Raw genomic sequence first — 24,548 nt, forward strand, 5'->3', positions numbered from 1 at the left:
TTTCCTCTCTCTGTCACAAACTTGACTATGTAACAACTATTCACTTTTTGTGACACAAACCAGCAATGTCATGTGATTTAGGAAAGGCACAAAACTCAAAACCTTTAGTTTTAACCCAAAAATTTAGCATTTATATATTTTTTATAACATTTTTTAATGTTCTGTGCAATAATAGCTGATAATGTAACCCTTTTAAAAAAGTGTCAGCTCATTTATAATTTGACACAGTAAATCACTGCTTTGTAAATAATACACATATATAGTAGTCATAGACTGTTTTTAGTTTGATAGTTAGGCGTGTTTGTTTACTAAGAAGAGGTGACACTGCTGTTGGCAGGAGGATAAGGGAAATCAGCGGCCTCTCTGCGAGGTGTTAGACTGTAAATATTATTGGCATGCTGACAGTCTCCCACAGAGCCATGGTGTGTAAAAATCGTTAACAAGCACGATGATGGGCTCTCTCCATCCCTCAGGTGAGAATGTGGAGTGTGTTTTTACATCAGCCATTATCCAAGAGGGTACAACGAGGTGTTCTGTGTCACGTGATCTAAAATTGTGCAGCGTTATCAAAGAGATAGTGTAATTTATTTTTCTCCTTTTTGGGGTGCGCGTGTGTGTGTAAAACATCATTAACATCCTTTTAAAATCTGAGAAAATAAAGAGACAAGACATATTATAGAACACAATACATCTGCTTTTAATTTGTGAAAATACAAAATGAAATCATGTACAATTTATATACAAGGCTATTTGTACAAGACAATAAACAGTTTTTATTATTGTGTATGATGACATAGTCAGAAATATCAACTTAGCACTGGCATTGACGATGTGCTAAAAAAAAAAAAAAAGCACAAAATAATACAGACTAGACTGCAATGTTGAATGTCTCTCAACCCGACAGGTACTGTCAAACGGGAACACACTAGAAAAAAATACTTCACATTAAGCTTTACACATTTACATACAACTGAATTGCTTTCAGGCGCTGCTCTTGATGATGGATTGATTTAGAAGAAAAAAAGTTTTAAGACTTCTCAGACTGTTTGCGACAGTTGTAGCTATCTCCAGTGAATTTTTAAGAACACTAAACTAGAAGCCTCTTTTCGCAGCAGTGGGTCTTCCTAGAGTCCTCCATTGGCTTCAGCACTGCCTGGCACATTACTGGCACTGAGGGATGGACAGCTTGGGTTTCCTCTGTGCCAGTAAAAATGTCACAACCTCTCTCATTTTACATCCAACATGAATCCTAGGCTGGACTGTTATGTGTCATATATGGATCGAGAAATTCATGGAGCAATATGTGCTTTTCTTTGCTTTTTTTTTTTACCTTTCCTTCCCCCTCATTGATCCTAAAGTAAAGTGACAACAGTGCCAGTATAGCTGTGATTCATTATTAAAATAAGACATGATTAATAACACCACACACATTATTCTGTGCTTCCAAACAGAAACAAATGATTGGTGCTTTATTAGAAGCAAGTGGAAATGAAATATGTAATCAGTCATTGAGGAGGTAAACAAAACAAAGTATTCCAAAAAAAAAAACAAATAGCCAAAAATTCAGTTGTTTTTTTTATGATAGAGCTGTTCTTCGTGCATCAACAAAAATCATGTCTGTTTATGGCATTAAGATTGGTCATGGAGAACATACAAGTTGCTTAATGGCCTCCAAGACAATCCTGTGTCAGGCAGTGCTTACAGCCAAAGGAGGACTTAAATGATGCCCACTTTATGCGATATGTGGCTTTTACATTCATCTTACCTACAAGTCTATCATATATGGTCATAGCATTTGGCTTAGCTGTTTATAGTGACTTAAGTAAATGGATAAATGTAAAATGAACAAACTTTTGGATTTTTGGTTGTTTTATAATTTAACCAAAATTTAAAAAAACCCAACAAAAACAGCTCTATCATATTTGGCTATTAAAAAACAAAAAGAAATTTTGCAGATGCAGATACTTGTTAACACTTCCGGGGTTTTGGACAACTTGAAATAGCAACGTGAAAACATTTATAACACCTGAAAAAAGGCAAAAAAAATAAGACAAACATAAATGGATTCAGATAAGGCTGGACCCAAATGCCATTTACATATGGACACTGGCCGTCGTAACTGTCACAAATGTTGTGAATTAGCTCCAAATGGCAAAGGAATCACTGAGAGTCAGTCACTAACAATGCCATTGTGGTGGGGTTGCAGCTGGGTGTAAAATGCACATTTTAAACATACTGTACAGACTAACTCTGCAACATTGGTTAACGTAAATGCAGAAGTAGTAGTAGTTGTTCATACACAGCTAAGAAGGCAACTTTTACAATTGCAAAACTTGATCCATTAATCCTAATAAACACCCCTTTTAGCAGTATTAGAAGTAGTTTTTTTAACATTGCTTTTCTTGTTGACGTGACCATCATTCCCCAAAATAAACCAAAAAAGTCATGGAGTCTGGCCACTGCTAAAGGTTAGCTGTGCAAACTAATAGCTGAGTGACTGTGATATTTGACAACGATTGTCTTTAATGAAGATTACGTAAAATAAACTTGCTGCAGAGGTGAATGACGAAAGCAGTACATGTTCGCCTTATACGATGAAAAAAATGATGATTTGCGTTTGCAGATGAGGCGATATCTCAGATTCCGGACGGACGCCTACACGATGAGTCTTCTAGGAGTCCAATAACCAGCACGCGTCCAGAACTCAGCGCTTGTGCTCTGCTTCTCTGATGGGTGGAATCAAGCTGCTTGCGGATGTACAGTATATCGACTGATGTGATTGACGGCGAGAGTATTCACAGGCTTGAGCTTTATGGTCCTCTGGTGGGTATTCTGTTGCTCATCTGTAAACCATGTCTTTTCTGAGAAAGAGTCAAAATCATAAAAAGACAAGAAGGGAGGACATCAGACAGTTAATGCTACATGGAGGTCAAATATTTTGCATTAATATGATGCATTTTTACATGCACTAATAACATTTTAAAAAATGTTTTTTCTAAATTGTTGCTTTACGAAGGTATTTTAAGCTCCACGGTGAGTTTTTAGTGGTGGGAAAATATCACTCATTGTGTTTTTACCTCCCTCTCTAATATTTCAATCACGCTAGTGTAAAAATAGGACAGCAACCTCCTTGTGATTAGGAGAAATTAGCATTTGCCCAGTGATTGGATTTAATTGTTTTGCTGTTAGGGGTCTATTACAAGTAGTCATGGTCGCCAACTGGTTGCCCAGCGATTGAGCTTGCAACACCCTCCACCTCTGGATTGAGGGTGTTGCACGCAATGGCACTGCACAGATCGCCTGGTGGGAGGCAAACTGTCTTCAAATAACTGTAATCACTTTCACACAGATTGGCGAATGTTTGCAAGTAACTGCCGCCCTATTTATTAATCTAGAAAGCAAGGTTGCCTAGTGCCTGTGCAATTTTGCACTTTAATCTCCATCCCGTAGCAACTATTTGTGGAATTTCTGCTTTAGGTTAGAATGTAAGATGTTTCTGTGCATGTAGACAAGAGTAGCATAAGATCTGTGATTTTCACTAATTTATCCCACATAATTACCATTCAACTGCAAACTGAGAGCAGACTCTTGGTGCAGTTTGAGAGGGCAAGTGACGGCGAGTGGTCGGAGGCAACAGATCTCAGGTTCATCGTGCACATTTGCAATAATTTTGATTGTGTTGCTGTCTCTACTTTTGTCTCCTAGTGCGATTGTAGCATAATGCCATTCATCTTATGGCCATTTTTTAAAAATATACTGCCATGAAGCATGCAGCTTTGTTGAGTCTAAAGACATGCAAGTTCCAGTGAAGCAAAATCTCTTTACCAAATTACAAGTTAATGCAGGACTTCCACCTTCATAATTATTGTATATTTTCTAACCTTTTATTTATAAAAGACTTCAAACTTTTGGCTTGATGCAACTTTTTCTGGTTAAGAAGGAAATAGATAACCTGACATTCTACAATGTGATCCATGGTCATGACCTAAGGCTGTTATACTGTGGTGCATTAATACATGTGCCAGCAGACACATGTTGCCAGTAACAAAACATTAAACAACAGTAAAATGTAGCATCAAACCATTCAGTTGCAGTCACACATTCTACAGTCAAACCCGCTGTGAACTGTGCTGCTTAGGTCACGACCATGCTCTCCTGAAGCAGTCATTTGGAAATGCTAAACTACTTGGCTTTCATTCAGAGGGCAACATGTCAGCAGGGACATGACCGTGTTCAGTGCAAGTATGTAATATCATGCATATTCATTCACTTCCATACCTTGGCCAACTCTACTTATCCTTGTTGCACTTTGAAAAGAGAAAGTAGTACACTACGTGTAAGCTAAGTGGGAAAATACTAATGCGACCATTAATAACAGAAAAGGCAGAGCAGGAAGATCGGAGGCATAAAACCAGCAGATGATCTCAATGCGTATGGATTTGGAGTAGGTTAAACAGTAGGTTGCCACTAATCACAAAAAAAGATAACGAAAAACAACATAGGTCATGTAAAAATATCTTTAAGTGCCATTATTATGCATCCAGCATAATAATGCATGTCAGACAGCCATAATCTTCCCATGCCTATTGTTAAAGCAGTTTTAAAAAATTATCTCCAAGTTTCAGATGGAAATACCAGCATGCAGCTGCACTTCAGATGTTTTTAAATCAAACGAATACACTGGTGTGTTAAATGGATCTCTGTAAAAAAGTGCAATGCATCGTATTAACTGAGCATGAGCAGTATTGTTAACCATAAAAAGCCTGTAGTGTTCATTCAGCAGCTGTGACACATAAGCATTCCCTTTGAATGAATGTGAAAATATTATGATATTGCTATTATTTGTAGAATGCATACCTCTGTCAATTCTGCAAAGTCCCTTCACTGTGTTAATAACAGTAAAATACTGAGATACCTGTAATCAATATATACTCAGAGACAGACAATTAAACCAAACAATCTTAGACCCCATCCATACCGGGAATATATTCAATAAATATAACCGGCCCCATGAACCGAACCCATGAACTTAAGGACAGGCCTGATTAACAACATTTAGTAATTAATGCAAATACAAATACTGCACATGGCACAAACAAGCTTTTGTGATTCAAACAAGTCTGTACTTTATGGTCCAACATACATTAGTAAAGACATAAAATGAGTTATTCGGAAGCACAGAGGCATACTTATAGACAGTATAAAAGATGGATGTGGGTCCTGAGCCTGACAAGTGGAGCCGATACAGAAGCGCCCCAATGTTCTTTGCCCAGCAGGGAATTATTTCCCTGGTTCCAAATAAGACTTCCTGTTGTATAGACGTACATGGTAAAATAGCTCTAAGCTTCATTAGTCTGTGAACTCAGTAAATATGCAACTGGTGACTTTAATCAATAGTTTCAGATAATATGGTTTATTTGGGAAATTATGACTGTTATTCAACTCATAAAGGAGGATTTACAGGGAATGCTCATTATCTAAAGACTTGTGATGGCGAATGCGATGAAGTGTCTTCGGTTTCCAACCTCTCTGGTTTCAAAAGTCCAAGAAATCAACAACCTTTTATATATCGATCTTTAATTAAATGATTCACCTGATTCATTATGCCAACTTGCAGGCACTCTATAACAAACACCTGCCAGACACCACAGTGTAATTATAATAGGGTATATTGCACTAAAAGTACAGGTTAAGTGTACTTAACAAAGGCATTATTTCATTATGCACTACATTGGTACAGCCTATAGAGAACAACCATAGTGTACAGATAAGTCGTGAAACTCTAAGTGTAGCTTAGAGGCTCTGTCTTCTTGTACAGTGTAATGCTTTACAGCTGTTATGTTTCTATATTGCAAATTGCAAGTTGAAAGCTTATGGATAGGAAATGGATTCTTTACCTTTTTAGAGTTATCGAGAGAAAGAAAAGCCAAATACATTTGAGGACATGCTTTTGTTAAAAATGGGCTGGGGCCACCTGTGAAGAATTATCTACACAATCTAAACTCTGACTTCTGTACATCTGGTAAAAAAAAAACTTGTAGGTATACGTGGTACCATTATAAAAGATTGATGACTGATCAAAGTGGTATCATCCAGTCAGCTGCTTGTGTCTTGAATACACTATGGTTGAAGCTGTCAGCTTATCAATCACTTGAAAAAAGTGTATGTGGTCGGGGACTTGGTAAGCCCAAACATGATGTTGAATTGGGAAAGTCTAGCCAAAGTAATAAAATCTGGAAGTACGAAATCTACTTTGAATAACTATCGCTGCTTCTAGCTAAGAGTTAGATAGAATGCCATGTACATTTCCACAGCAGAAACGCCTTCCTATAGCGATTCACACCAACTATAGTGTCATCTGTGGAGACCACAGGTGTAGTAAGGCTTCAAACTGAAGTAAGACCTAAATTGTGAAATCAAGACAAAGGCAACAAGAAGATTATAAGGATTCCAGCTCCTTTGGTTGCAGGTCGAATACTCTGTAGAGAAAAAAATGCTAGCTATTGCTGCCGTATGCTGACAGTGTAGTACTCACTGCTTCATTGAACCTTGACTTTAAGCAGTTACGGGCCCAATTTGCAGCGGTGCATAGAAATTCTGATTCAGTTTACCAGTCTAATTACTGGTAATACAAGTGGTAATCATAATACATGAAAATGTCTCTTCACAAAATTTAACAATTGTAGAATAAAACTGAAATGTGACATTCACATTGTGCGGGTCAAACTTTATTAACAACCGTAACATTTTATGCTTGCAAATTGTCTTGACATAACTAATAGTTCACGGTGGCAAGTAACATTTAACTAAAAGCGCAGCTTTCTAACGCAAATCAAAAGGCATTGAGAGGACACGATGTGCAAGAATTCATTGACATGACATGAACCTTTAAGACGTGTAATTTTAAAAGTGCAATTTAGTACAATAAGTTTCAGCTTTAATTCGAAATTAAACAAAACTTGGAATGCTACAAGTGGAAAGAGACGGTGGCCATAATCACAGAGGTGCTGGATATTAGCAAAACAAAAAGGAAAGATGGAGGTTGTACAATGTTTGTCACTTACTACCCTGAGGGTAATTACTTTGTCATGTTCTATGATGTGTTTGCCAGTGTCACATATATAATAATATCCTTTTCTTCCACATTAGATGGAGGTTGAGAGGAGTCTGTGTGTATAGGTAAGGCTTTCGTAGTTAATTAAAAGTTGGTAAGCGGTTAACTGGACAGAATTAGTTGTAGAAACCCTGATGTATATTTGCACTTGACTCAAAGTGTACTAGTCAGGATGTTACTACTGTTCTTGGCTTTCAAATGCACAAGAATGTGGGGAAAAAAACAGCTAATGGATGGAATGAAACTCAGTCCAGGGGAGTTCCAGTTATTCTTTGACCTGCAATATTAGCCAATCCTGCTAAAGTGGAAACCCAATCTGTACTAAATTGCTTTGTTAAACACAAAAGTGGCACATACATACACCGTCAGACGGACATACACACTTTGACACTCAGACGTGTGAAAGTCTGTCTGGACAAACAAGGCAAACGCTGTCGGCAGGCACCGGTCACGGACATAGACAGTCACAGAGCTTTAGAGGGGCACATACTTTTGTTTGTCTCGCGAGTCCCTGCTTTTGGCTCGGTTGGTGCGGTTGGTGGTGGGGATAGAGTGGACGGAGGAACTCTTTTTGCTTGAAGAATGGGATGAATGGGAAGAATGGGAGAGGCTGGTTCGAGACTGGCCAGCGTTGTGGTCAAACTGCATCAGGCAGAATATCAGGTCTGAGGGCACCAGCTCAAATGCATACGGTGGATTGGTTATGACATATCTAGAGGAAAAAGGGACCAGATGTGAGGCCAGTTATAAATAAAGTAATACATGAATCCATTATTATTTGGATTTCAGTCAAATGCAAGAACACATACCGTTTGGTACACTGGCTCTGTGTGTTTAGATGTGCGTCTCGTAGCCGATAGATGCCAAAACACAACATGTTATAAGTTTTTAGGGCTTTACAAAACAGGTCACCATAACAACCACCATCCTGTAAGAGAGCAACACAAAACTGATGAGTACACAATTTGTATTTTGTAAAACCAACATTAAAAATACATATTAACGTCATAGAAAAATAGAATCTGTGTTACACAGCGTAGTCTTTTCTTTTCCCTTGCATGCTCTTTGTTTTGTTTACTGTTGTCTATGTAAATGAAGGACAAAATTGTCTCCTGACCACACTCAAATAAAATCAGCAAATAGATCTCTAGCATCAAAAGTGATAGCATTACGTCTTTATCTGATACAGCTGGATAATAAAGCAGAAAGTCATGGAAATTAAGCAGATAACTCTACAAACTCGACAAGAAACACAAGCATTCAACAACATTTTACAGCACACAGTTAACTCATTCCAGTTGAAGTGGAACTGCCACAATTAGAGGATTCGGTCACCAGGGTAAAGCAATGATGGATTTCATGGAATATTAGAGAATATTAAGAGAGCCATAGCACAAAATAAAAGAAGCCTCCTTGGCTCATTAGCTTTGTTCTGCCATTTATAGTACTGTACAGGAGTCTTGAGCCACCCGTCCTTTGTTTATATTTAGCTTCCTAAGAGTCAGACTAAATTTTAAGTTGTCTTCGGAAATAGCTTTCCAAGCTTTCTGAAGGCTTTTAGTTTTTCTTTGGACATTGGCTGCTTTCCGTCATTTTCAGTTCAGTTCTTGTACCTGACCACTGTCAGAGGATTTTTTATTTTTTTTTAAATCATATGAATCATTCAAGCATAAATAAAGGGACCTAACAGACGGGATGAGTTAGGAAAACAAAATAAGAGATTTTAAATTGAAATCTTAGTCACTTCATTACTAGCAACCTGTCACAAAACCCATCAGTTGTTCCCATGTCTTTAGTTGATTTGGGTTTATGAAAAATACCAGCAAACATAGTATTTTTGGACCAACAAATGTAAATTCCCAAAATATATTAGCTTGAAGCTTGGTATATCTCATGGTGTGTAGTGCGTCCTTAAAAAATTTGAGGAAACTGAACAAGTAGAGGACAAAAGAAAAAGTGGCAGGCTTTAAAATCTTTCTACAGCAGATGACCAGTGTGTGAAAGCTGTGTCCATAAGAAATAGGAAACATCCAGCAAAGACCTGAAACACGACCTGAGAAATGCATCTGGCTCTTCAGTTGATCCATCTACGTAAGTGCTAACAATCAGTCAATATGCTATTAACAATATGCTATTAAAACTAACATCCTAAATAAATGCCAAAATACTTATTTGATGCTCATTCTATAGATAAATATAACTTTATTTTCTATTCATTATACAATTTCAGCTATGTCACAATCACTCAACACAGTTTTACATCCCCATCCCATCCCTATTACTCTGCATCCTTCAGTAACAGCAGCTCCCACAAAGCAAGCTGACAAAAATGTCCTTAGCCCCCAGGTGACAAGACCAATCACTTACCCCGAGGTCGGCAAAGGGCCCATCGTACAAGGCCAGCTGTGCCACGCGACACCTGTCCCTGTTTGCCAGGGTCTGTGGTGTGCTGTAGCCACCTCTTAATGCATTCTCCTCTGCCAGCAGCCCCTCCAGCTCCGGTGTCGCCCCGCCCGTTACCAGCGTCCGGATCAAGGTGAGGATATTATCATTGAAGTATGTCTGAAGGAATGAAGTTAGAGGGGGGTGAGTCCTTAAGCAAACACTCCCAAAGTCACAACTGAACCTTCTCAGCGTGTCAGGCAGATTGAATGGTGCTATCTAACCCTGCTCTGTCGCATCACATTGGCCTGAACATGGAGTGAAAAGACAGGAGAATCCAGTTACTGCAGGTCACACCTACTTCCATCAGAGCAGCGAGTCCATGTTCACACTTGTACAAGGATTTATTACTTAGCTTTATATAAGAAAGAAAAAAAGTCCGCTTTATAAACCACACACTAAACCTGAAGATATACTCCTCTCTGTAATTGTTATCTTTCTAATCCCTCCTCAGTTATTGCTTTGCTGATTTTAACAAGGGCAAATGTCTCCCCTTTTCTTTTCACTGCAGTCGCTTGTCTCCCCCTGCTTGTACAGCATGGTGACATCTCCCTTGGCTGCTGACAGCACTATTGACTCAGATGATGGATGAGGGCTGTCCATTAGGTAGCATTACCTTTGTCTACACTGGAGCACACTTGAAGGCAGCTTTGTTCTAACCTCACTCAAACTGAAAGGCAGACAAATGAAGCCATCATGCCTTGTACAAGTTCCAGTCTTGTCATTCATTCTTTTAACAGAGGACCAGAATGTGCCTACTTTATTATTTGTATTATTATTATTAGTATTGATACAATACTGATACGATATTTGGCAGTAAAGAATTCAGTATATTAGCGGTTATTCTTTTTCTTTTAGACACACGACACAAAAAAACATTTGTTATGTGTCATTATTAAGGGTTATATTTTTTATTTCATCTCATCCAAGAGGGTTCTTCAGTTCCATAACCAAAAGGTTATGGAGGTATTTAAACCCAAGTGGGAGTTTCCCCTTTGGAGATGAACATGTGTTTCATCACATGAGCTTAGCAGAGCCCTATTAGGGTTTAAATACCTGGGATTCTCCATGTTTTGCTTCTTGGACTGAAGTGAAACAAACAAAAGCCCAATCTTCTTCTTTTCAAGCTCTTAAGACTGCTGATACAGCTTTATCAGTAAGTAGCTAATATCAGTCGATACCGCGACTATTTAGTTGACCTATTTTGCAATTGGCAGATGTTATTAGAAATTCGATTTTTTGACTTACCGCACTCATTAAGGAATCCAGCACACTGACTGCAAATGCTGTCCCACAGGCAAAAGGCTGTGTGAGGTACAACTCTGTGTCTGGGTCGTCGTCATCATCTTGATCCAGGAACTGAACATTCGAGTCATTCACTATGGGGTAAACGTGTTCATTTTATTAGCTATTTCAGTTCAGCTTGTTTTTTGTTGGGTTTTTTTTACTGCACACTGAGTCCAACATGGCAAATGCTTGATTCACGTGAAGAGGAGGACACAACAATACAGCGGTTGTGCACAACAGTCAGTAGCAGCAGATATGGACTGTATTAGAAATCGGTGAATAGCTTCGCATATTCTCCTCATTTGCTTAGTTCCAAATTTGGACCACATTTTAGTTTCTTTAAAAGAACTAAAATGACATATGTGTCTGGTGTTTGTATCCAGCCTTGTGGCCAACTTGCCTCTGCCACATTCCATATCCAGGCCATTCATGCACACTCATGACACCATGCATATTGTCAAAGTTCCAGGCCTTAACTTGAAGTCCTCCTGAGGTCACTATCAGTAACACCATTATGCCATTGTTTGTCTTGTAAATCCAAGACAGAACTTCCAATTACTTGTACTTGCATGTCAAGTCAAATGAAAGTATTTCATTGCCCCAGAACCTTCTTTAAAGATGTCTTTGAGCACAAAAACACATGCAGTAGCTGGAAGAAAGTAATGATGTAAAATTTAGTTGGAGAACTGCTTCTTCTGTGAGGACAGAAATAAATGTCAGTCATATCGACAGGGCTGAGATGAAAGAAGGGCACGGGACAGAGAACGTGATCCGACAGAAGATGCTATGAAAACAGCCACAAGGACTTCTGAGGGATCAAAGACCCTGTAATTCTTAGAAAAATAAAAGGGAGAAATTTTGCTTTGAGATAGGGAGCCAAAACAAGACAGGCAATTTCAACCAGAACCAAGGGTAAAATGTGCTCAAAGTGATGCCATGGGAATGGACTGAGCCTCTTGTGCAGCACGAGAAATCAAAAGAAAGCTGATATGGAGGCAGCAGCAGTTACGACACTGCAGTACAGGACAGAGGCACTTCTTCTTACCCAGCTCAGTTATCATTTGTATGCTGGTCCCACTGCTTTTATCCTGACTGAATGAAATCACAGGCAGTTTTTTGCCTGGCTTTGCTAATGGCGCTAGACAAGTGTTAAGGAAAAACAGTTACTGGTACATGTCAACAAGGGACAAAAGCATAAACAAATTCCACTTTTAGTACAGTTAATCAAGTGATGACAGCCTCTAATTGCATAATTTGTGTTTTCGGAGATTTGTTTACAACTACTACACTGAAAAGAACATAAAACAGCAGAGCTAGCATATCAATCAACACGTAGCAGCAAACCATACCTAGTTCTGTTATGATGGGGATATTTGCTCCAGTGGTGACAGAGGTCTGCCTCACCAGTCCATGGACTGGACTATTCTCAGGAGATGATCTATCCATTCCTGGTGGTGTGAAGCCTTAATGGACATACATGTCACACAAAGCACATCAGTTAATACTAGGTTCAGTACTTGATTTTAGAGGTTACGATAATGCACATCAGCAGAACTAATGTGTCGGGGCTATTTCATCTATTTGCAGCCACGAGTGAGGTGTAAAGTGCAGTGTTACCATATTCTTGACAACGACCAGTATTGATTTATATATAATAGATGTGACAAACAGCTCATTTTGTTTCCCTTTGATTGTGTGTGCATGGAGACAGAAACATTTTACAAACATATGCAAAAAAAGCAAGTACAATATGGAGTCATGAAATAGAAAATCAGTGACGCAAGATTGAATCCAAATTGACTTGACATTTCTTGCTTTCCTCAGACTGACAAGTAAGCACATTAAATCAGTGATGCTGTATGTATAATACATAGGGTATGTTGTGATATCCATCACTTACTGCTGACTAAGCAGCACCATGCGAGGTCATACATGTATTAGAGGAATAATGAAATTGTTGGAGACCCTACCAAGGTTTCTAAAAGGATTTCTCTCAGTGCCAAATAATGGCCCCTTACTGAAGACCATCTGAAGCTAACTGAGTGCTTCAAGTGTCATTTAGAAAGCTATAACATGCAATTTTAATACATTGCACACATTAGTTTTATGAAAGTAGTCTCAGATATTGAAAAATAACAATGTGCAAGCCAGGCAAATCTCTTGTGCCAGAGCTGTGCTTGTTGCCACCAATTAAGTTTGTGAAGAAACCAGTTGTTACAGTAACCTGAGGAATAGTCAGCTGGGTTTACTGTCAAACACAGTGACACCAGGTCAGCCAAGCAGCACCCACTGAGGAATATTCTCTGTGCCAGGGCCCTGTCCCTTCCAGGCAGTGCAGTGAACTATGATAGGGCGCTCCTTACCTTGAGAATTAGCCTGCAAGACCCCGATGCTGTCATCAAACTGCATAGATTTGATGTTGAGTGACGCCAAGATGCATTCTTTGTCCTGCAGTGATGCATCGTCAATATTGTTCTGATTGGCTGACAGAATGACACACATGTCGCAGAGGTTGATGTTGACAGCCCTCAGATCTGCCCTACTCAACGGTGTGCCCTTTGAGAACCAGTGAAGGAGAGAATTTGTTATCTCACCTATAAGGTACAAGAAATAAATCAAAGTTTTGAACGGCAGGCAAACTCGAAACTTCTGTCGGCCTCGTGTGCATGCTCCAAATTATACTACGCGCTGCTGGCGAGTCCTGACAAATGCTGCTACTGCTAATTATGTCTTTCACAAAGTCTTTTAATGGTGGAACAAAAAAAAATTGTGGATGCTCATATTAAACATGAACAAAGTTTCACATAATGAGGTCAGCGAATGTGCAAGTATTCACTATAAGCTCGAGCTTAAGACTTTTCAGGCCAGATTTACTAAATGGGACAAAAAAGCATGTGAGCGAAATCCTCATAGTGCTCATGGGTGTGGTTAGTTTAATGGTTGTGCCTATAAACACAAGCACAGTCAGTTCATATAAAGTGCACAAGTTAAGACATGTTTTTTTCTGTGTTAAATATCAACGCAATTAGCAGTAAATAATAATAATAATGGATTGCATTTATATAGCGCTTTTCGGGGCCCTCAAAGCGCTTTACAATTCCACTATTCATTCACTCTCACATTCACACACTGGTGGAGGCAGCTGCAGTTGTAGCCACAGCTCCCCTGGGGCAGACTGACAGAAGCGAGGCTGCCATATCGCGCCGTCGGCCCCTCTGGGCATCACCAGTAGGCGGTAGGTGAAGTGTCTTGCCCAAGGACACAGCAACCGAAACTGTCCAAGCTGGGGCTCGAACCGGCAATCTTCCGATTACAAGTCGAACTGCCAACTCTTGAGCCACGATCGCCCTTAGTGTCTATTGCAAAAATTTCTACGTTGATTCGTGCAGTTGATTTAAATATTCTCCTCCCATGTCTTGATGCATGTTCAGTCGTCCAGGTAAGTAAATCTCCAAAAGTTGATTCTGTTCATGTGGACATCCAGATGAAAAGAATCAACTTTTGGAGATTCTCCTCCCATATTTTGCATCTTATTGAAGGACCGCTCAGAAACATACATGCAAACATCTTTAAGTTGTCACCTCTTACGCATAATCTTCTCACTGCTATCTCTTTGTAAATACTAACAATACAATACAATTTTTTATTATTTTTTACACCTAAACCCAGTTTGTGCTGATGCAACGTGTTTATAAATCTGTCCCTTGGTGCGCAGCTTTCTGACTTTTTTTCCCCTTCTGGCACTGTATGATGTCAGAAAGAGAGAATAACCTCCATATAATCAATTCGGGTACAGAGGTTTAGCTGTGAGCCACCTGCTATCCGTCTGATTGAAATTTGTAGCCAATCAGTAGAAATCTGGCTTACAAGGTGAAGGAACAGCGCTGAAGCTTGTTTAACACAGCAGATGAACTGACAGGATGCAACTAAGTCCAATATAAGATAAATAAGGATTCCTTATTCTGGGAGTCATGCATAGCTTCCCTAATAAAGTCCAGGCAGAAATTCGCATAATCAAATCCACAATGTTCCCCTAAACCTAGCCAAATCCTTTGCTAGCATAACCACATAAATATTAATCATTATGTAATGTCCAGGATTTAATATTCTACCGAAAACCACAAATTGTTGATGGCTTTAAGATTTGTTAACAATGAGCATTTTGCAGGACAGCTTGCAAAATAACAATGTGCTCTTTATACTGATGAAACAATATCACGTTTCCCACAAAATACATTTGTTAATGAGCATTATATGCACACCAGTTTAGAAAAACAAAGGCATCACTTTGACGTGATCTAGATAAACATTTGAAATTAGTGATTTTTCTCTACTTACAGGCAGAATGGAGACTTTGGGGAAATTATGCAGAGTTTCCCATTCCCGCTTCAGATACTCAAGGGAGCCGACAAACACAATATGCTTCAGCTCATGGTAGTGAAAGTTGCTTGCTCTCAGAGGCATCACAAAGTTTCGGACACCGATCAGCGCCGATTTCACGTCTCCAAATATGCACACGACCACATGACCGCTCAGAACAGTCATGGCTGCCTCACTCCGTGTCTGAGAGGGAAAGAAAGGGATAAGGGATCAATATGTTCCTGGCTGGAATTTGCATAAATGGGCATTTCCAACAAATGTTAGCGCTTTCTCCTTTTGCAGTGAGCATGCCCCCCCTGTAAAATATATCATGCAGTTCTGCACTGCAATGAAAGTAATTTGAAAAATGGCATATGTATTAGTACAAGAAATTGTCCATAGTGCAGGGCACTCTTGTAGCAAATGACATGTCAAACACCTCATTACAGAGTGTTTAAGTGCCCTGTCAACCTCTGATAGTGCTTTGTGACATGACACATCTGTCACCAGGGAGAAGAGTGTCGGGACAAATGACGTGTACCGAGTGAAGGAGCAGGACCCACCAAGATGACCTTCTCAATGTCTTTGGACGGGCACCAGTGAAACATCCCCGTGGAGTCATATTTCTTTACGTTCTCGTCCATGCTCTCAATCTGCTCGTTTCCCAGGATGAGGAGTGGGTCATGTCTAATCAAACAAAAAGATGGGAGGGAGAAAGTGAAATTATATCATTGATTTGAACAAAAAACACATTTTATAAATTAACCATAAGAATATTTGGCAATCTGCAAATAGGTCGCTTTTACTAAAAAATGAAAAAGAAAAAAAAAAGGTTGCTTTCTTCCTAGTTTTTCCCGCTTCCTCTTTTCGTTTTCCTGTCAGAGGCCATCTGCAGAAATGCCAACAAAACTGCCATGTCATCAAGCAGAGTGACATCAGCAGCGGCAGCCAGGCGGAAGAAGATGGCAGCAACACACTGCGTTGACTGGCATGAGCACGGAGATGCAATTACGCCCCCTTACTGCATACGGCTTTTGACGTAGTGCGCTGCGTGGTAAAAGCTTTAACAGACCAGACTTTAAATATTTCAGCAATTTGCCCAACCGTATTTGCTTTCCAAAGTGAAGGGTATTAATGTTTAAACAGACCATCAGAACTATATAAACTAATTTCACTGGTGAACATTAACGCTGACCACTAAAAGTTGTCTCCCAACACGAGTACCTGCATTTCTATCACGCTTGTTCTGGTCAGGGGGATATGATCTTATGAAGTCATACAGTTAATTTAAATAAAGGGTTTTGATGCATGTAATAGAATAATCAAACACATGATCTATGGTATGAAAAAGATTAACAGAAATTTGTAAGTTACCCAAATTTAACATCTCATCAAGCTGATCCCAACGAAAAGTTTTTTATCTGCGGAAGAAAACTCACATAAAGATTGTCCGAAGCCAACCGATATACGTGACCAGCCACATTAGCAGTACTGCTCAACACAATCCCTTTGCCCTAAATCAACTTTGTCAGATTCAGATCAAAGTTAAAGATGATGTCTTCTGAAAATCCAGACAACAGTCTTCGGTCTCTGTCCAAAACCTTTTAAATTGTTCAAGTCCTCCCCTCGTAACAAGAGCGTCTCTTTAATCCATCCAAGTACCTCAAAAGAATGGGCACCTTAAGTAACATGTTAAGTATGTATGAAAGTGTCAGCTGAAACTACCATCCCTCAGGCTCCAAGAGACTGAAGCCGAAAAAACCCCCACCTTTGGGCTCATATACCCCCAGGCAAGACCTGGATGTCCTTTCAAGAATATAAGTAGCAGTAGAGGGAAATGTCTTTTCTACCTCTCTGTCGATGCGGCTTCACTTTGAAAAGCGCGTGTACGATAAAATTTCAATGTCAAAGCGTGCACATGTTTTTTTGTTTTTTTTTAAAGTACAATGTTAACAGAAACGTGAAATAAAAAAATAATTAAATACACTCCAATATATTGAAAGCGGGGGTCCTAAAAACAATGGCACTCACTCCCATTTGCTGCTTCTAGACTGTCGGTTGCATGAAATCAGACATCGCCGCTTTTCTTTTTTCTGTGTAATCAAAAGAAGCGGAGGCGGCAGCTTTGATAAACTGTAGGTTTACAGGTTTACAGCCAGGACAATCATAAATGATCATAAAAAACTGGAACTACGGTGCTTAAAATCCACGTGAGAGTGCAATTCAAATTCTAATAAGAGTGAAAGCATTTAGTGGTTTTACACCTTGGCTAAATATTCCATCAAAAGTCAAATGTTTCACCACTCACTCAGTGGAGCCGCTGTCACTTCAGTTTGTCCTTGTGAAGATGACTGGTGAGGCAGAGCTCTGCCAGGATAGCTATCGCTCACTGTCAGCCATGACGGCCTGTCACTACCCTGCACTGCCAATTGCCTCAGCAGTTCTGTAACAGACATGACGTGTATGTCACGGCACTCCGATGTGACCAAACGCGTTATGACATCCCGCAGTTAGATGTGTCTTATGACCCATCAAGGAGCCCGTGGAAATGGTGTTAATTTCAGTGAGGTCGTCATTGCTAAGTTCCAGACGGGTCATGTTAGTTTGCTGGAACTAGAAGCGAACTGTCTCGTGGAAACGTGATCGCTTTTTTTTTTTTCCTCTTGCGTGGTTTGTTTCGTTAAACAGCGCAGAAGTGTCCGTGACTGTCACTTCTGTGTACTTCTAAAGATTCAAACTGATCAGCAGCATAATTCACTGCTTTATGATGACACGTTTGACAAGACTTCACACATCATTACCCCGAAACATAAGGCCAGGTGTTTTCTGGAGGAGCGTAATGACAGCTGAGAGAGCCATAAAGAAGAAGGCAGACATGCACATTATGTCGATCTTCTAATTCGGCAGCACTGCACTAGTTCTCTCTAACACAAGCACTAAGAGCAGGCAAAGTCTTTGAAAACCCGGCACATCATGAAAACTGACAAAGGCCTGCTCTTCAAAACCCACAGCCAATCTGTTGATCATTACTTATTTACAAAGGCCTTGAGGCCGCGGGTCCTGTAAAAACACATTTGATATAGTATACACCCAGATGTTTTTTTCTCTGCTTGTTGCAATGAAGTATCCCTTAGGCTACCACGGCGAATCCCTCTCTAGCGTGTAGGCAGCAGACGCTGCACGAAATATCACATCCACCTGTACTGCACAGTATTAGCATGGCAAGTAGATGGATTGGTTTGGTGTGTTGATTTTTTGCTGATAGCATTGGAAAAGCCTGGTTTTGCTTCCCAAGAGCCTGGAAATCACCTGGAGCAATTCAACTTTCAAACCACTTTGAACCAAATAAATAAAGGGCAAACGCCCACCTGGAAAAAACAGAGACCAGACATCAAAGGAAATGGTAATGTATGCATACTGACACTTTTAGTTATAATACAAAGCAATATTTTTTTTCCAGAAATAGTGAATGTTGCTGATCTGTACTGTATCTGATGGTATTAAACAATACAGACATATGTGGGTTTGAATTCCAAATGTCAAGCAGATCGCAGCCATATTAGCAGTGAGAACATAAAGTCATCTGTCAGGTTTAATTAAATTTCATTTGTGCTGTTGCACTTTGTATACATCAGGCTGCAGGTCTTCCCTGTTGCCTGGCTTCCTTATAACATTGCACTTAATGACAGTGACTACTATTATTATCGTCCCTCTAATGGGTTCTTGTTGAATAACAGTGTTATCTCCAGTCAAGATCAATACGCTACGATTTAATTTCACGAGACAAGATAAAAGCAAGGTAGCATTTGAATTCGCCTTTCATTGTGATGATACATATCATCTGTGGCCTTACGTGCTGAAAAGACCTCAGAGGGATCTGACAATAGATGAATAGCCTTGGGCTATCTATCCTTTAGAGCCCCTCTGACTGCCTGGTGCTGTCATTAGTGCCAGGCCTGTTTAAGAACTGTAGTCTGTGGGTGTCACATGAAACCTTGTGGCATAGAGCTCATCTCAGAGGCTGACATATTTTCCATGAAAAAAGGAGCGTAGAAAAATGTTCTTTCAGATGCTCTTTGTAATGCACTGCTTAATCCAACAAGTACTGGTTTTCTTCCTAAAGCACAGGTATCTGTACTTTCTTCATCAAAGCTTTGTTAAAGCTACATTAATGACTATATTTATGTCCCTAAGAGGTTAAATTGATATGTGTAATGTGAAAGAGATTATTTGATTATGCTTATAGTTATAAACCAACAAAGGATTATCACCTGACTGGAGATCCCTGCAGAGTATTTTTATACCGTCCGGCAAGTTGTTTTGGTTTCATTACTCTTATGATGAGCAGGAAGCTAGTCTGTATGTTACCCTCCCAACACTAAGCAACAAATATAATATATAGCTGTTCGATATAACGATATATATCGGATTACGATATAAAAACGTCTATCGTTTCATTTTAGATTATCGTTTCATTTCGTGGTGTCGCAAAATAAACTGTTTACGGCAATTTTTTTCATCGTTTTGATGGTCACTGTAGTGGCTATATTAATTTCTTAAAGTTCTCTCTTTCTCTTATATAACCACACTACGGACTGACAAGCACCTGTTTTTATGCTGGTCTATAAAGCTCTGAATGGTTTAGGACCAAAATACATCAGTGACCTCCTGACCCAGTATGAACCTTCCAGATCCCTCAGGTCATCTGGATCTGGTCTTTTATCAGTTCCCAGAGTCAGAACCAGACACGGAGAAGCTGCATTCAGCTTTTATGCTCCTTATATCTGGAACAAACTCCCAGAAAGCCTCAGATCAGCTGAAACACTCAGTTTATTTAAATCCAGGTTGAAGACTCACCTGTTCTCAGCTGCATTTGAATAAAGCACCAAATCCACACTTTTAAGCTTAAATTTCAAAACTTACATTTAACTACTGATTTTATCTACTGTTCTGATTTTATCTGTTTTGATTTTATATACTGTTTTGTTTGTTTGTTAATTAGTTTGTTTGTTTGCTTGTTTTAATCAATTTTAAATCATGCTTTTTATTTGTTTTTGTTTCTAATGTCTCTGTAAAGCACTTTGAATCACCTTGTTGTTGAATTGTGCTATACAAATAAACTTGCCTTGCCTTATGCGTTGTGGTTAACAACAACGACGGTAACAGCGTCGCGTGTCCACTTGTTTATGTTCCACAAACCTTTCACAATAAAGCTCAAGATCCTGTTGAGACTTTTCAAAATAAACTGAATCACGTGAAAGAGCAGATTATTTACGGATGAGAATTAAAAAAGAGTCGCCAGGTGCTAAAAAATAAACGTTAGACTCAAACGTTAGAACAGGCTTTTCCCCGCAGCACGCCATGTAATAAATACTCACAAAGAAAACGGCGGCCGTTACAACTTATGTCTAAAAATGTATAGTTTCATGCATCGGTTAAAACACTTGACTCCAGCAACATGACGCACAGCTGGAAACACTTCCCGCAAGTCGAGCTGCCCGAGATTCACAGAATTTACAGAAAATGTTACATCTTTGTGATTTATATCGTTATCGAACGATAGAATTCTTATATCGGGATATGAGATTTTGGTCATATCGCACAGCCCTATAGCAAATATCAACAAAGTTAGCAGCTAGCTGCTGAACATCTTGGAATAGTTTGCTGGAAAATAGCCTTAAGATTTCCCTCGCCCAGAGACCCAAGTACAGCTAACAGGAGAGTAACTCTTTGAGTCATCAAGTGAATGCAAACAGTTTCTCTGTATTTACTAGTTGTGAATACAGGCAATCATTTTCCTACTCCTTAATCATAACCAGGTCATTCTGATTCCCATTGTGTCAGAACTGCTGGTGTCTCACAGATGCACACAACATGGCCTTTGGCATTGACGCAATGATGCAATGGATTCAGTTCAGCGGAGAGCTCTGGCACCCATTGTTCTAGGTCTAAAACTACCTAGAACTAATCAGAAAACCATAGAACACATGAAAGAAAGGTTGAAAGAAATCTGGACAATATGTGGGAGGACACGGGTCATAGAGAGAGGTTTGAAAGTGAGGAGCAGAATCTTGTAATGTATTGGTAAAGAACTCTGAACCATTGGAGCTGGATGAGGAGGGGTGTTATATAATTGGTGGACTTGATGCAGGTGATGATGTTTCCTGTCAAATTCGGTACCATTTGGAGCAGATTAAGATGTTCATTGAGGAAACCAGAGAGAACGACATGACAGGTGACCGGGGCATAAACAAGAACTTGTGTGTTGTGTTGAAAAAGGAAAGGGTATGGGCCGTCTTGTTGTCCTAATTGTTATGTAGGCTGAATGTGAGACATTATTGATGTAAATAATAGAGTATTATCTCATAAAGACTTTTAACACTGTGGGAGGCATGGACTGAAGATCTGTGAAGGAAGCAAAAGGGTGTATTTTGGACAATAGTTCTTTGAACCAATGAGGATAACATGACTTGAATTGCTCTTTTAATTTAAGGTCATCATTTGTCATCTAGCAAGCAATAGCGTAGAGACAACGCTAAAGAACCCCTTTGGTGCCAAACCTGAAGGCATTAATTGTCAACATGTAGGGTTAATGTTGTGTTGAATGCATCAGGTGGCTGCCCCTCCGTGAGCCTGGTTCTGCCGGAGGTTTCTTCCTGTTAAAAGGGAGTTTTTCCTCCCCACTGTCGCCAAAGTGCTTGCTCATAGGGGGTCATATGATGGTTGGGCTTTTCTCTGTATCTACTATACAATATAAAGCGCCTTGAGGCGACTTTTGTTGTGATTTGGCGCTATATAAATAAAATTGAATTGAATTGATAAAGCATAGTTTAAACCAAGCCTAAACCTAACCAAGTAGTTTTTGTGTTTAAACTAAACCGAGCGGTGATTACAGTTTGTTGTGTTTTGTTGGCGTTTAACATTTGGCTATTAAAGAAGCTATCTGTATTTTTATGGTGAGGGAATTTATATGTGTAAAAACCCAAAGACAGATAGCTCCTTGTGGTACCTACCTCATAATCTTAGGTGAGGAGTTTGGAGAATTCCTCATGCCTCCATTACGTTGCTTTTTTTTGGGTGATAGTGCTGATTGTTGGTCCTCTTGAACTGCAACAAAATGCCAAAGAAACAGCATGATGGCGGGAAATGATCAGAAGTCGAGCAAAGATCCACACAGCAGGGACAACAAAAGAACAGCACAGCACAATTTGAGGTCAGTGAATTCAAAGAGATAATATACATACAGGGACAGAGTGGAAAGAGGTCGGGTGAACAAGATGGAGTGGGACAGGACAATTTAACCAGTGGGTAGCAGGAAACAGTCCAATGTTAGCATAATGCAGACAGGATACATTAGCACATCATTGGCATGGTTGTGTATGGAGATGCAAACATGCAGTAGTGCCATTATCAACCATCATGCCATTTGCTGAAGTTTAATCTGGGAAGCTTTATTTACCATACGCACTAATCCATTGAACTGCTGTAATCCACCTGTCAACAGTTTTATCATTCAAATAATGTAGCACCACAAATAAGTTGAGGGCTGTTAAGAGGGCTGTGATTTCGTAATCATAGATTACTGTACTACAGATAGACCTAGACTCGCATCACTGTTGCTCACACTAATCACTCATGTTCTCATTTAATTAAGGTAATAACCTATAAATATTAAGCATCTAAGACTACAAGCAAAGGTGCTTTGAGTCAGTGTTGAATCCTGGATTTCTGGTCTTTGTTCGTCTTGAGAGTGGTGCCCTTGGCTTATACAATTAGGTTGGTCCTTGTGCCAGAGTGATTTATGTACAGCTGAGATGCCCTTTGGACATTGTCTTTATCACTTCAGCAAACTGCACTGAGCTCTTCATAGGGAACGAGTTATAACTTTTACCCCCGAGTAAAGTAATCAGGCAAATATTTTTACAAGCTAATATCGCAGCTGCAGAAAACAACTCTACTCTGTGGCAGTCGCTGGTAAAATAAATACAAGCAGCAAGAAAAGTGTTTCACTAATAGCACTTTAACAGCCATTGTTCACTGGGAAAAGATTGTTACAGGTCATGGAAAATACACTCGGGTACCTTATAACTGATGGTTCAAGCTGTGAACTGTTTCTTTCTTTTTAGTCTTTTCTGTCTTTCTTTCTTTTTTATACAAAGAAACTGCAATTGCTTTCATTAAAATTAATAAAGTCCCAAAGATCTTGCTCCTCCGCCGACGAACACATGATTTCAAGCACCGCTAGCATGTCGAAGACTGACAACATAATGGAAAACGTTGAAGAAGGGAGGGGGCTTTCCAGTCGAGAGGGATGCTCCAACACACTGGCCCTTCACATCTCGCTCGGCCTGTTCAATATTTAATGTTTCACAGCTGACAGCTGCACACACTGGGTCATTAGTAAGGAATGCTACACATGCAACCACTCCAGACTGGCAAGCACATGCTTTGGTTGTGCTGTTGTTGAGTGCAGGCCTGCCAAACACGCTGAGGGTAAGAGGGATGTGGGGGGATGTGGCCCTTACACTGCCTCTGACTGAGTGTGGCGTTACTGGAGTGACCGGGGTGGTATCTGTATTTCACCGGCAGGCTACGGGCTCGCTGGAGCCGGCTGACCTCTTCTGTCACCCCTGGCGGGCGGCCTACCTGGCCTGAGTCCTCGGAGCCCACGAAGCTCAGTCTCAGAGCAGAGGGCTCAGCGGGGGGCAGCAGGCTTCCCTTGCGGTTGTTTACCAAACGGACCGATAAAGCAGCAACTCCGCTACGGGGCCCCTTACAGACCTCACTGGCTGAGGTGTGGTTCAGTTTAGCTGACTTGTACCGATAAGGCTGGATTAAGGGACTGTTGTTTACTGCTAAATGAAGAGGAGTCAAAGTCAGCAGCTATACAATACTTATGTTTTTTTTCTTCAGGTGTTAGTTCACTCAAATCACAGAAAACACAGTTCCCCTCTTAATTCTTTGGATATCTGTCTCTTTGGGTAGTATTTGCAGAAGGTTTGAAGAGACAGTGCAAAACTAGGGAATAAAATTTCATTTGTGATGCTAAGAAACACTGAAAAACAAACTGACAAATGATATTACCGTGGTCTGGGATAATCTTCATACCATACCGAAGAATAGAAACAGCTCGTAGTGGATGCTGTAGAAACATAGCTGGCGTTTTTCTAATCTTATTTTAATGCCGTGAGAACCACGATAGGAAAAAAAAGCTAAAGTTATCTAAATGAGAAAGCAGAATATGGCACTTTCTTTATGATTTTAGCAAACTAATCCTTTAATTCTTGAAGCTAAACACAAGGTAGGATTTGATTTAAACTGACTTCCGTAAGACCAGCAGTGTGTA

At 39.8% G+C, this 24,548-nt stretch overlaps 1 protein-coding gene across 11 annotated transcripts in view; it reads right to left on the reverse strand.

The window, feature by feature from the left end:
* Nucleotides 1-673: 673 nt before the first annotated feature.
* The window catches only part of LOC146568621 (calcium-activated potassium channel subunit alpha-1a), a 104,744-nt gene continuing 80,869 nt past the window's right edge, over nt 674-24,548 (reverse strand). For 7 of the 11 annotated variants that reach the window (XM_085284772.1, XM_085284768.1, XM_085284771.1 and 4 more), the window contains 11 exons: nt 22,216-22,309; nt 15,766-15,889; nt 15,182-15,406; nt 13,207-13,399; nt 12,193-12,306; nt 11,889-11,981; nt 10,805-10,935; nt 9,482-9,676; nt 7,924-8,042; nt 7,605-7,826; nt 674-2,861 (listed from right to left, as the gene is read on the reverse strand). In XM_085284772.1, the coding sequence (XP_085140898.1) occupies nt 2,840-2,861; nt 7,605-7,826; nt 7,924-8,042; nt 9,482-9,676; nt 10,805-10,935; nt 11,889-11,981; nt 12,193-12,306; nt 13,207-13,399; nt 15,182-15,406; nt 15,766-15,889; nt 22,216-22,309 (1,532 nt within the window). In that variant the 3' untranslated portion in view covers nt 674-2,839. The remainder of the gene's footprint in view (nt 2,862-7,604; nt 7,827-7,923; nt 8,043-9,481; nt 9,677-10,804; nt 10,936-11,888; nt 11,982-12,192; nt 12,307-13,206; nt 13,400-15,181; nt 15,407-15,765; nt 15,890-22,215; nt 22,310-24,548) is intronic. The other 4 variants (XM_085284774.1, XM_085284779.1, XM_085284778.1 and 1 more) reach the window with 1 other exon arrangement.

Source organism: Mchenga conophoros, linkage group LG8 (assembly GCF_057382185.1).
Source record: "Mchenga conophoros isolate Kocher_MC1m ecotype Shallow Benthic linkage group LG8, M_conophoros_male_GT1.1, whole genome shotgun sequence".
NCBI classification, from domain to species: domain Eukaryota; kingdom Metazoa; phylum Chordata; class Actinopteri; order Cichliformes; family Cichlidae; genus Mchenga; species Mchenga conophoros.